At 39.2% G+C, this 13897-nt stretch overlaps 2 protein-coding genes across 2 annotated transcripts; one reads left to right on the top strand and one right to left on the bottom strand.

Moving 5' to 3' along the window:
* Positions 1 to 10349: 10349 nt before the first annotated feature.
* BDB00DRAFT_825457 (uncharacterized protein) lies at positions 10350 to 10780 on the top strand (the record flags this gene model as incomplete). Its single annotated transcript, XM_053123672.1, has 1 exon — positions 10350 to 10780. The coding sequence occupies one exon, from the start codon at positions 10350 to 10352 to the stop codon at positions 10614 to 10616; it is 267 nt and encodes an 88-aa protein (XP_052979236.1). The 3' UTR covers positions 10617 to 10780.
* Positions 10781 to 11760: 980 nt separating this feature from the next.
* Positions 11761 to 12120, bottom strand: BDB00DRAFT_721497 (uncharacterized protein; the record flags this gene model as incomplete). Its single annotated transcript, XM_053118183.1, has 1 exon — positions 11761 to 12120. A coding segment is annotated over one exon (360 nt), but the record flags the coding sequence as incomplete, so codon positions are not given.
* Positions 12121 to 13897: the final 1777 nt, after the last annotated feature.

Here is a 13897-nt window from a genome sequence, read left to right as displayed (position 1 = left end):
AATAGCGATCTCACACTGTCATTCGTTGTCACTGTAGTAAATAAGTTTTGTAACTGTATACATAGAGAACCGCCATCAAATACCTGCAGCAATGGATCTGGCTCCACTCAAGTATACTCACCCTCCTTCCTATATTTGTATGGTGCAAACTCTCCTGTCGACGATTCCTCAGCGCCAGAAACAATACCTTCGACTGGTACTAACGATTTCGAAAAACATAGCATCTCTGCTGAGGAAACAATACGAAAACTCCAGACCACAGATGAACTGTTCGACGAGCTAGGTCTTTGATAATGAAAATTTTAAACTATATAAGAGGCACGAGTCAGATAATACGTTCTGTGGTGGGAAGGCGTGAAAGTTGAAAAAGGAAAGGGGTGTGTTAAAGGTAATAATAAAGAGAGTAACACATATGAGTAACAGGAATTGAGCAAACCTTCGTTATGCTTTTGTGGGTGAATGGATAGATACAGTAGAAGTGTAGTCAGTTGTGGATTTCAGAGTTTTCTAATGTCTCCGAGGTTCACATAGCCAGAGACTAATCTAGGATATATATAATGTAGACCGTTTTCTGAAATGGATGATTTGATCGTATCTGCAAAACTTTGGATGTTTTGGGCTTCTGTGACATATCATTTTGTATTTGATCGTGATGAGCCTATAGGGTAACCCCATTGAGAAAGCTTCACTTCGCGCTTCAGTTCCACCAAGCAAAGGATGCGGGTTATTCCTAAAACACCACAATCTTGGTTAAAAAAAACGCCTACCCTATAACACTCCAAAAGTGATTAATATCCTTTCAGTGTAAGTTCCTAACCTCGATATGTGTGCGCGAATGAAAGATGAAGGTCGCCGAAGAAATCACCCCAAATGGTCTCTTGCTCCCTGTTTGCGAAATGGTAGTGTTTGTCCATTGGAAGTTCGAGCCGGATATAGTGTGCCATCCTACTGCACACTTTTCCAGCACCTAGACTCTCATAGACAGTGCCGTCTACAAAAAGGTTTGGTGCGACAACTATGCTTTCTTCAAGAGCGTTTCCAACTTCGTCGAGCCCCATCAGATCATCTTCGCCATCTATAATCATCCTATCTCCCTCATTCCGCTCCATGCCAGCTTGCAGTCTCTTGTAATATTGTTTAAGATGAGCCTTAAGTCTCAGATGACTATAGTCTGTCAACCTGGCGTCCCTTTTCAGTCGAGGCCCTCTCAATTCTGGCGCATCCTCATCATCGCAGTCATTCACCCCGTTTTCATCGCAACCAACATAAAACACGTCATTCGCCTTATTGTCGTCGCTAGTCGTCGATTGCTCAAAATCAAGGACTCTGCCCAAGAGCCTGATAATGGCAGTCTTGACATTTGCATTCTAGGCATTAACTCCTGGAAGCTTCCTTGATTGTATACGTCTTTTGGCTTCAGCTGCAAGTTTCCATTAAAAATAAAGTAGACAGTTACACATAAACATCACTTACCAACGGCTCTTTCCATGGGACGTGCACTAATCGATCTGAGAGGTCCGAGCATACAAATGATATCTAGCGCATGTCGCAGAAGGTGGTGGCAGATGGTGTACATGTTATTGGGCATATAGGGACCTGAGAGAAACGTATGCCAAGAATTGATGCGGCTAAAAAGAAATGTTGGTTAAGTTAAGTAGTTAATCAAATGAGTGTAACTTACTTATCTATGTCAATAAGCTGCTCGTCGGTTATATTTCAAGAAAGAGCCAAGGCACACGCAATAACCAGATTATTAAGTTGCTCGATGTGCTGACATCCAACAGTGTTCAACTGCTCAAACACTAGTGATGGCAGAGTGAGTGACAGGAAATCAATCTAGTCAACTGCATGTGCACTTACAGAACGGGTAAAGATATCTAAAAGGAGTATATATATCGATATGTTATGCAAAAGAGAAACACGCACACATTCATATGTCTGTTACCTGATAATGCACCATTTAATCCTATAGGAAGACTCGCCACAGATTCCGACATAGCTATACCCATCTGTCTGATAGCGGTATCACTGAGGGCAAATGGTAATTATGCATTGGCATAGGCTTCCGTGATCCATCTGTACAATTGGTGTGCAATGTTCTGGCCAATTAAATGCATCTCATCAAGTCCAAAAAATGTAGCACCATGGAATGTCGGTAAGGCTGCTAATGGTGTCCCATACAAACCGCGTCGCTAGTATATTTTTTTGTTGAGTAACACATGTATTCCTCTATATCATAGTCAATATGTTCAGATATTTACCGTATCTCCGTTAAGATACTCGCGGTTGCTTCTGCTTTGGTCCAGCTGAGCTCCACCAACGAAATATCTGGCTCGGCCATTGCCACTGGGACTGACGCAACTTGTAGCAAGGATAACATATACTCTGCAGCCGTAGTACGAAGTGTGTCCTGAGTGACATGCAAGATCCGTGACAGCAGGTGTGTCTCCAGATGTAAGCATGAGATGCGCTTTTACTGGTATCGGCGCAGGAATGCCAGGACAACGCACTCGCATTCCAATTGTTCCCAAAACCTGAAGATCATCCATCAAAGGCTTTAAAAAGCTATGAATGTCTTTGGGCTTGTATGGTCCAGGGATAATGGCGACTTGGAGCATATTCTTCAGTTTGTATCTATATAGTATCTGGTTTATATCAGTGCCAAATCAAACCTTTATACGTTGCTAGAATACCTTTTGGATTGAGGAAGCGTGAAGACTACAAGGTGGACAATCGTCATTGATATTGTATTATTACGGCCTCGACGGAATGGCATGAAACCGTCCACAAACAAGCCAAGCGTAATGTCATACTCTCCATCGAAGAAATGGCGGCAGATTTCGAAGGCACGCCCATCAACAATATCAGTCGTGACGCCTTCTTCTCCTACACTCTTGTTGCCAAATCTTAAAGTATCGCGACTCATAGCGGTGGCAAACAAACTTGCAAAAAGGTGTGAGATAGGGATATATCTCATGACCTGTGCAGGCTTCCCGTTTTCCAAATAACGAGGCTTCTCGCACTTTGGGCACTTGTCTTGACTGCCAGTGATAAGAACACATCCGTCCGCGCACATATCCAGATTCCTCGGCTTGATAGGGCAAATATATCCAGCCCTTTTGCTGGCCAAGTATGGGCTACACAAGTCTTCAAAGCTGCGATTTTCCACTATGGTGCATACTGACTTAAACCGTGAGCTGTCGAAAATTGAGAATTTTTGAAACGCCGCGGCTAAATTTGCACCCGAAACACCCGATATGTTTCTTCATATATCATACTCTATGTTTGCACTGGTCAGGAAATTACATGATCGATAGCTATAATCATTTATTTATGGAAGTCAGAAATAACAGAGGTAAAAATAAAAACTAATCACTTGCTCCAATTCTGCGGTGGGATTTGTAACTTCTAGAAGTAAATTTCTCTACGATCTTGGCAGCTTCACGATCGTCTTTCATATCCTTGTATGCTTGGATATAACGCCAGCAACGGTTGTAGTATCGACGTATTGCCAAAGGAGGATCATCAGGAGGAGACGTGCGATCAAGATAGCCATCGAGATTATTTTTTAAGGAAGAATAAGAGTAATTACACTCTTTTCTTGCAATACGTTTCGACGCGCCCTAGTACCTTTCGATCCAGTTGGTTTCACAATGGTACTTCGGATACAATGCAAAGAGATGGCCTGCCTTGAGTACAGCTTCGTGCAACATCGTTTTTTGGGCAACGAAGTCAGGTTGAGCTTGAAGCATATGGAAGGGGCAGCAGTCATTGTACTCATTTGGAGGAGCTTTGCAATTGGTTATCCAATGTTGTTTCTTTGCCTCGAATTCACTCCAACGACCAAGACCACGCTCTTCCAGTATAGTCCTAAGTCCTTTTTGAATCCAGGTTCGGACCTCTTTTGGACCACGTTTTGTCTTGACTACTTCTTTTTGCAAAATATAGAAGTTCTGTATCTTCTGTTCGCCGTTAAAATCGGTGTACTTGCCAGGTAAGATAACTCTTTCTTCGATCCCCTTTAGCACTTTGTCCTTCAAGGTAAATTTGCTTGCTAATTTTGCACTTGCTCCGTAGGCATTGTGGTTGCTGGACTGGTCGAATACAAACAAAGCCTGGCAGTCAGGGTGGAGTCGCTCAAAGAGAGGAATGGCATCTTCTTTTAGCTGCTCCAGCATATCTTTTGAGGTCCAGTAGCCATCACGGTTCACACCTGCGAAAAAGAACTTCCGTGATTTCCAACCTTTGATCCTCATGGTTCCATGACATGGGCACTGAAACTCGCTAACCATGATTGATCCTCCTGGAGACTTCTTTCTGATTGGATTTTCACCTTCATGGAGCCAAAGATCAGTTTTGCCATCGTTTGAGTAGAAGGTTGATTCGTCATGGGTTACCATGACAATCTTCCTTTGTCCTTCCGGTAGCCGAGGTTCTTGGATGACATGCTCTTGCCCTTCAGGATACGTTTCCATGAATTGCTTATATTCAATCATCTGTGCTGCCCACGTTTGACGATATTTCACCACATCTTCGCGCTCGTGACCGTCGACGTAAACGTCCTTTTTGTTCGTACGATACTTGTAGCCCCATTCATGAAGGTAATTGCTTAGGACAGAAGCTGATATTTGTCCTGGAAGTCCAAGGAGTGTCGGAATGACAATCTCGTTCAGAAACTTCAACAATTCTGGCAAGTCTCTATGCTGTGGTTTTGTTTCTTTCAGCCAATGCTGTGCTGCTTCAGCCACGTCTTCATCACTTAGAAGTGATAATCGCTTGACGTGTTTGCCTTGCTGATGTGGTGAAATGCGGCCAGTCTCGAGATACTGTTTGGCATAAAAACATCGAATTACCATGGGTCGATAATACTTGGATGGACATATCCATGCAATCCTAGCTGCTATTTCGGATGCTGCTATTGCTCCTTTGCCTCCAACGCGTTCGCGGAAATACGCATGGACCGCAATGTATTTTCTCAGCTCAAAGTCATTCAAGCCCCTTTCCGCCTCTTTCTTAATGTTCATTCGGGGAACAACGAGAGGTTCCAGCCGTTCGCATGCTTCTTCCATAGTCATCATCGACTTGTAGTCGAGCAGCGACTCTATCCATTCTTCATTGGCACTTGTCGTCTCTTGCGACGCTTCTGTGTCGGTTGTTTCAGCAGTGCTACGCATGAAATCGGTAATACGGTAAGACCCATTTGCCTTCTTTGCTGCTATTTGCTGCCGGTAGTACTTTGTCGTTCTTCCATTTCCCCAGTATGGGCCACGTGAGCACACTTCATTACTCGATCGTATACCAAAATCAGGTATAGAAGCAGTCGAATCAGGTTCATCGTCGATTGATGCAAGTATCTCGAAATCGTCAAGTTCCTGATCTTCAACAATCGGGATTTGCACAGTGCGATCCTCAAGTAACGGTGAAATGGATCCAAAATGCTTGTAAGTGGTATTGTTCCGCTGTTCTTTGGCGCGTCTTTGTCGCTTGTTTGGAGGGGGCATGGGTGTGATAAACGCGGGTTGTGATAGATAATAAGAGAAGGATAATTATTAAAAGACAATATGAAATACAGTGAGAGTCAAATATGAGATAATTTCACTAAATGAATTCACAACCCTTTATATACTGTTGGAGATGCTATCAAAACTTCCGTTCGGATGAACTGATAAATGGATCGCGGACATGCCGGGTTTCGGATGTTTCAAAGATGAAGAAGGATGGGAAGGTTGAGTTTGTCGGCCATGATAATGGACGTTGTCTTCCGATTGTAAAGAGTGATCTTTGCCTCGATCAGTGCGTTCCTTGTTTGGTGAAGTCTCACTTTTGTCTGTGCTGGAATTAGTATCCGCTCTTTGACAGGTACACTTCGCTCAACTCAGATAATGTAGATTGAAACTAAGTACTGACAATGGTTGGTCCTGAGTTATGATTCTCGATTCTGATTCATGTTTAAGAGATTATCGATATTATATTGCAACGAAGTATTGACAATAGTTGGTCCTGAGTCATTCTCGATTGTAATCCATGTTTGAGAGATTATCAATATGGTGCTAATTATGTAATATTTGATTCATCCATGTGTGTGGTGTTCTCTCTACTGCATTTTAATGGTTACGAAGAAGATGGAATGGGTTGAGTTATTTGGATCAAACTCAAAGTAGTGTAGTTTCACCACAATGAGCGAGTATCAATGAGGGAAACACAACCCTTGTAAAAAAGCAGTATGATGATGAGGATAACATGTTTGTGTAACCATGACAAATACAATGTTACACAGGCTGTAATAGCCTACATCACCTCACTGATCTACCCCTCCCACCTTGTCGAATTCTTGGGTCTACATAGTAAATTTTCATATTCCGACAAAACTTTGATGGCTATCAGAGCTCTCTAAAACACCTTTTTTCATAAAGTAACGAGTAAGAAATGCTTATAATATGCTATTAAACACATCTTGCTGGTCAGAATCTCAAAAAATTCACTTTGGACAACTCTGATACACTTTCTTTTTTTGGGTCGGTATTTCAAATATATTAACGATTCAAGTTAGTATGCACCATACGAAAAATGTTTAACATGTATATACATTGATCACTACTCATTTACTTACTGAAGCTGTCGATAGAGTGCTTCGCAAAGCGAATGCAAAAGCTAATCAGATTGTCATGACAATCCCTCAGAAGATTGTAGATAAGAACAATCGCCAATAGTTCGAGATCCCATCTGTTATCTTCGGCTTACTGCTCGATATTTGAAACATCGATTTCTTCAACATCCCCTTCATTAATGCGAGTTGGCGCGTCCTCAAGTGGAAGCATAGCTTCGACGTCGCTACCTTCGTCGTTATTTTCGCCACAGCTTTCGTTGTCACTGGTCTCGTGGTCTACGCTGTCACTTTCGCGATCAGCCGCAATGATCTCGGGAGGGACCTCGAGATTAGCGTTTCCCATCAAGGTACCAGGATCGGCATTCGTTAGGTCGGGTGCTAACACCAACGCAGTAACTGGTGGAGGCGAACTGCTGCTGCTACGGCACTGTTCCCACTTGTGTTCTTTGACGTGGTTTTTGTACTTTATTGCAGACCTAAAGGTCTCATCGCAGTTATCGCAACAATATATGGGCATGGTGGATGGTGGACGATGAGTATGAAATGATAGGTAAGTCTTAATTGAACGATATGTTATAGCCACTTGGTTAATTAAGGTGACAAATACTTTTAAATTACTGCAATTTTTTTTTCTTTCTTCTCTTCTTCCCAAAAACTTTTTTTTAAAAAAATGAACACTAACCAAACACCTTCCAACGCTAACCTCAATTTCCTCCAAGTCTTCACTCATATGGAGCATCGTCTTATCAATGTAGAGACGAATCAAGCAATCATTCTGGAGAAGCTCGACCAACTGCTAACGGCGCAATCCCTAGTCGAGGTGCCAGTTGTCGATGAAGCAGAACTTGCTGAGACGGTTTCCCTCATTCCCCACCCAGTGGCTCTAAATACCAAGGGGAAGATGGTGAAGAAAGCTAACAAGGATGATGTCGAGCGCCTTCTCCTTCAAGGCTACCACCAGTTTGAAGGTGGTGCTTTGATCAAAGCCCAGACGGACATCAAGCACATCTGGGAGCGTGTTGTGGTTGTTCTAGAGAAGAGATTGCGGGATCGTGCTGACAACAGCGCGACCTGCTACTTTGCTAAGCTGCAAAGCAAGGATAGCAACTGGGCTATCAGCCTTTTCACGAACCTGGCAAAGAAGCAGGGAATTGATTTTGCTGTCTGCCAGGACCAGTGGGCAGCTCGCCACATCGTCCAAGAATGCTGGAATAACTACGGCAGATCCAGCAAGTTGAGGTATGATAACTACTACACTAGAGCAACCACAATTGTATATATATTAACTCTCAGGTAGACAACAAGAACCGGCTTCTGCTTCTCTTCCTGCTTCTCTTCCTGCTGCTTCCTATCTCTTCTGCTTCTCTTCCTGTTACCGCTTCTGCTCTTCCTGTCTCTTCTGTCTCTCTTCCTGCTTCTCCTCCTGTCTCTTCTGCTCTTCCTGTCTCTTCTGCCTCTCTTCCTGTTTCCGCTTCTGCTCTTCCTGTCTCTTCTGCTTCTCTTCCTGCTTCTCTTCCTGTCTCCACTTCTGCTTTTCTTCCTGCCCCTGCCCCTACTCCTTCCTCCACGCAGTCTACCAAACGACGTCGTACTACAAAGCGGCTCGGAGCTGCTCCCCCCCACAAAAATAAACATAATTAAAAGGTAAGTTAAAGTATCAGAAAGTTGATTATTGTATAAACACACACACACATACACGTATATATATAGCGAGAGTGTATGTGATATATATAGAGAGAGAAAGGGGTGGTTTTCATCTATATACGCTCGACCAGTATTCCATCAATTAATAAACCTTAGCTAGTATCATGTAATTGAATAAAGCTATTTTTTAAAATCTATATAATGAATATTCCACAAAAATGTTTTGTGAACGTGTGACCGCTTTGGTATTCTACAAAACGTTTTGTAATTTTCTTGTGAATGTGTGACCGCTACTTTAAATTCACAAGAATCCACAAGAATTCTTGTTACTTTACTTAGTGCTTACAAGAATTTTCCTATAGTGCAGGGCTTCCTGTTTAGAAACAGTGACTACACAAAACGTTACAAAACACGAGACCTATAACAGAAAAAAGCTGCTTTTACCTTTGTATTGATATGCAATTGTATCACTTGCCGAAGATGAAGCATTGATACTTTCTTTAGTAACAACGGTCGATGATGTAGTGCATGGGGTAGAAGATGAGGAGTCACCAATTTGGTCACCTGAATACATTTATGTCAGCCACAGGTCTATTAATGAGACTACAAACACACTTACTATCGTCTGCATATGTGATGTACACAAAGGGATTCATCTCTTGTACCCTCGTTGACACCAGGCACAGAAACAGTAGATTGGCGCCCATAACATGTACAGGCACCATATCCAACTCTTGTATTCTGGCAACTGCTTGAAGCCATTGTTCTTTGGTTTGTTGTAATCTAAGGGCTAAGCATGCTGCCTGGGACAAACTTAAGTCTGTGCATCCAAACATTGACGGAACAAGCTTAAAGAAGTAAAAGATGCTGTAGCTTAAAGAAGAAAGAAAAAGGTGCCCCTGCATCCCCTGCATCCCCTTATTTGAGGAACCCGAAAAGGGGTGCACCCATCTGGGGGCAGTTTCATTATTCATCAAGAAAAATTACATCAGAGAAGTTTTCAATCACTGAGTAAAATTTTTTCAAGTTCCCACAGCAACGCGTCACAACTATACCTTTGTTGTTTTGTCAATTGCTCACCTACAACAATGGCCTCTGCATCTGATAGCCTTGGATACCTTGTCTGTGTCTTTCCCACCTACCCGACCGAAGTAGTTACAGAGACTTTTGACAACCAGCAACAACTTGACGAGTGGGTTAAAGAAAACCCCAAGCAGCATGCCAACTTCATCACCAACAACAAGTACATCTCCGTACCCAAGGCTTCAGATGCACGCCGAAATAATGCCGGCCGTCCTCGGACAGTTGAACGTAGTATCACTTTTTTTTGTGATCACTCAAGAGAAACATCGGCTCCAGCTATCCCTGCTCTGCCTATAGACTCAACTGAACCTGCTCCCATCAAAAAACGTCGACTTGCAAAACCATCTATTAAAGTAAATTGTCGTGCTCGATACCGTATTCAATACTTATTCTCAGGCAAAATCAAACTTGTATATCACTGGCAACATCAACACCATGACCCTACCGAGATAACCAATGCTACTCGCTCACAACTCCCTGCTGAAACACGTAAATGGATCGAAGAACTTGTTAATAACAAGTTGGAGTGGGATCAAATTCAGGAACATCTGCGTTTGACTGATAAAGAACTTCAAGATGTAAGTATCATCTATACATGTAAAGCAAAACTATGATGATAACTTGTAGAGATGCTAACCTGTGGTATCAGCTCGAGGAAGGCGAAGGACCGTTCCCGGAAGCCTTACGTGTGAAGCAGCATCATGTCATGAATATCATTGCCAACCAACAGTCAAGATTAGCAAGAAAAGATTTATCATATACAAATTACTACAAAAAAGCGAGGAATGGCAGTGGCATACAAAGAAGAAGCAGCCTTTCAAGATATCAAATACGGCTCATTGAACTTCCAACGCTAGCATATTATCCCGGCCCTAACTTGCCATACGATCTCTATTGTGACGCTTCGGATGTCGCTATTGGAAGTGTTTTGTCAAAACTCAAGACCAGTTGCCTATATGCTAGCAAAACGTTGGCACTAGCCAAGAAGAATTATAGCGTGACTGGACGTGAGGCGATGTGCGTGATTCAATCTTTATGGTACTTTCATTGTTATACGCATGGTGCCCAACCTACAGTCCACACAGATCATACAGCAATGAATGCTATCTTATCGTCTCAAGCTCCAAAAGAGCGAATGTACGATGGATTATGGCGACAAAGCATTACAACTATACTTGCACTGCACGAAAAAGTGAATATCACCATGTTTGAATCACATAATCGTATAGGAAGTCCAGAGAACGACGCCTTACTTGGTCTACAAATTTTTTTTGGAATATAATTTTACTTCGCTATTGTTGCGAACGGGAGGGTGAAAAAACAACTTGTTTTTGCAGGACATTAAAACATACTCTTATTTGTATTTATTATAAAATTTGCACTTATCGCTAATTATTGATTTCAACCTTATCTGCAGGGTCTGTACGTTGTGTTGTATGTAAAAGCAACTTCGAGGGTGAGGGGTAGGCTTGGTAAGGAAGTGTCGAATGTAAAAGCAAATTCGAGGGGTGAGGGGTAGGCTTGGTAAGGGAGCTCTTTTTTTCTTCTTCTTTACTCTCTTTTCTCTTTATTTTTGTACAAGTTGAGGAATTGCCAAACGTTTGACACAGCTAGTGCGACGGTCGAAACGGTTGATTATCTCTTCCTTCGTCAGCAGGTCATGTCGCGAAAATACGTCGAAAGTCAATCCGCGGTCCACCACAATCTCTTCAATTTGTGTAAATTTCCTATTTTTCAGTATCATATTAGTTGATTTTATCCACGGATAGCCTCATAATATGTCTACTCTACCTGACGAATGCACGAATGTCATTTGGCTCTGTGCTTAACCCGGCAAAATCTATGACTGCCAAACAGATGGGCTTGAACTTTGTTTTCAGCAACTGCATTAAAGCTGAAAAAAGAAAGAATGAGTATCTGTGCATTAAATAGAAAAGTCATTCACGTAACTTGTCATATCCCCATCGCAGTTCTTAACTAAAGCCAGGTGATTTTTTTGGTTTCCAGTGCTGTCACGAGATTCCAAATTTTCATCTGCGTTGCAATAGGGCGACATGAAAACTTTGGTGCAGAGGCTTCTCGTATGCAAACGATGAACCATGTTGCTTAGAAGGTTGCATCGAGTGCTAAGACGTTCTTTTCCTCCTTTTGATTTTCAGGCGTAGCTGATTGTTGACATCGGATGGTGACGGCAGTGTCGCTCGTATTTTGCAAGGTCCTCAATAACGTTGACATCCAAGTACTTGTCTAACAAGACCCACAGCCAGTATTAAACTTCTTATTACAATCTTTCTATTTAATACTAAGCCCTTTAATCTGGCATACTCTAAATCACATTCCTTTATTTTCTTAATTTCTTCATTAATAGGATTTAACATTAAACTATAAAGATCATTAGGATCATCTTTCATATTAGATTCAACTAAATTAACTTTACTAGCTAGATCAAAATCAGAAATCATTGCAGCTAAATGTTGTACACCATTATATGTTGCATCTAAATAAATTGGTAATCTAGAAATAAAGTTTAATAGATCCTTATTATAACCTTGTAACTCAAAACAAAAAGCTAAAAACAACATAGGTTCATCAGCTTTTCTCGATAATCCTGAATTTAAATCTAAGATTTCTGAAAAATGTTGATCAACCCATTCTAATCTTTTGGTAATAGATAATTTATTTAATCCAAAAGTATTTGCTCCATAAACCTTTAATGAATTTAATCCATTTTCAGATAATACATAACCTTTTTTGAATAACTTTAATGATCTTGCTAATTCACCACCTTAGAGATTTAATTCACCCCCTTGGCAATAAACTCTTCCTCTCTAGTCTAAAAAGAAAGTAAAATAAAATTGTTCAACATCTCTATAAAGCTTAGCAATAGTTAAAATTAAATTATTATATAAGAATTTACTTTTATGAGATGTAATTTCAAATTCTTTTTCTTTATTATTCTTTTTAATAATCTCACTCATTTCATCTGTCTCCTTATGTAATGTTCTCATAACTAAATCATCATTAAGTGGCAGATTCATTAGAAAATCTAATACTTTAAGATTAATATTGAAACCAATAGATGACATATAATTAACCATTTTATATATCATTTTATTTATAAATTTAATATTTGATTCAGTAAATCTTTTACTTCTAATTAAAGGATTAAAACTCTTAATATTATTAGTAATATATCCACTATATGTCTTAAATTCTTTGTTATCATTTAATTCCCAATAAATAGGTGGATATACTATAGGTAATTCATGACCATCAATCATACCTAAATATTTAATATATTTTTTCAATTGGTAACTAGGAATAATTTCTCTATGAGTTTTTTTACTTTTAACATCATATCGTTCTAAGATATTGAAAAGATCACTTTTCATATCCAAATAACTAATAATAACAGTACCACCAATAGTAATAAAATTCTCTTCATTCATTGTAAAATTCTTCAAATATAAATTAAAAGTTACAATATCCTTAGATTTATCATCAACTTCTTTAATATATTTTTGATATAAACATTCTTTATATATAGTTTTTCCTAATCTATGAAATAAAGTAGCAACTGATTGTTCTTTATTATCTTCATATTTCATAATAAAGGGGATTAACAAACTTAAAATCAAGAACAGCATCAAGGATTTATCTATTTCTTTAAACATAAAAAGATATTTTTTGTTTCTAATAAATTTTTCATTTTCAAAATACATTTTTAAGTCATCTTCTAACAACTTATAGTTATTTAAAAATATTCTAAACCTAGGATCTATATTTAAGAAATCCTTAGACTTACTCATTTTTTCTAGTTTTTTCAACCATAAAGAATGTAATTTTTCTTCTAAATTTAATTGTTTTTCTTTAAGAGATAAAGTATCATTTGATAAAATTTCTTTAATAGTAATATAACCATTAGAATTTTCATTTGTAAGAGAAAAATCTTTTGAATCATTTAAAGTTGAATTTAAAATATTATTTTCTGAAGGGTTTTTGTTTATACATACTACTGAAGGTAATAAAGCTAAAAGTAAATTATCCGGAGTATTGATCTAGATATTACTGGTAATTAAACCATCAGGTGTTTTAATCCTAATGTAACTTGAAATAAGCTCTGTGAAAGAGTTTAAATCGCAGGTATTCGAAGGGAAAATAGGGCAATCGCTAAAAATATAGAATAAGTTTGTAAACATCATATTTTAAAGTAAGTAAGTAATTAGATAGCATCTAGTTTTTAGTAATGATTTATTTAGTTTCAAGATTAATTATCTCTAGTTACAGTACCGCCACAAGAAGGCATAAATCAAGGTACCAGGGGAGAATTTTATAAAATAATTATAATAATCTTTTATATAAATCATCAACCCAGAATGATTCGTTTAAATAATAGTAAATAACTAAAATTCTAATATGACATAATAACATAATTATTAATAATATAGAATTATTCCAATATCTTAATGAAATAATAAGGCAAACTAATTTATGTAATAAAGGTCTATTCTTAATATATTCTCATTCTTCAATTTTAATTAGTTTACTTAACATACCTATAAT

Source organism: Zychaea mexicana (genome assembly GCF_025766255.1).
Source record: "Zychaea mexicana strain RSA 1403 chromosome Unknown BDB00scaffold_41, whole genome shotgun sequence".
In the NCBI taxonomy this organism is placed as follows: domain Eukaryota; kingdom Fungi; phylum Mucoromycota; class Mucoromycetes; order Mucorales; family Lichtheimiaceae; genus Zychaea; species Zychaea mexicana.
Note: the sequence above shows the minus strand (reverse complement) of the source record. Positions and strands in the feature narration are given on the sequence as shown.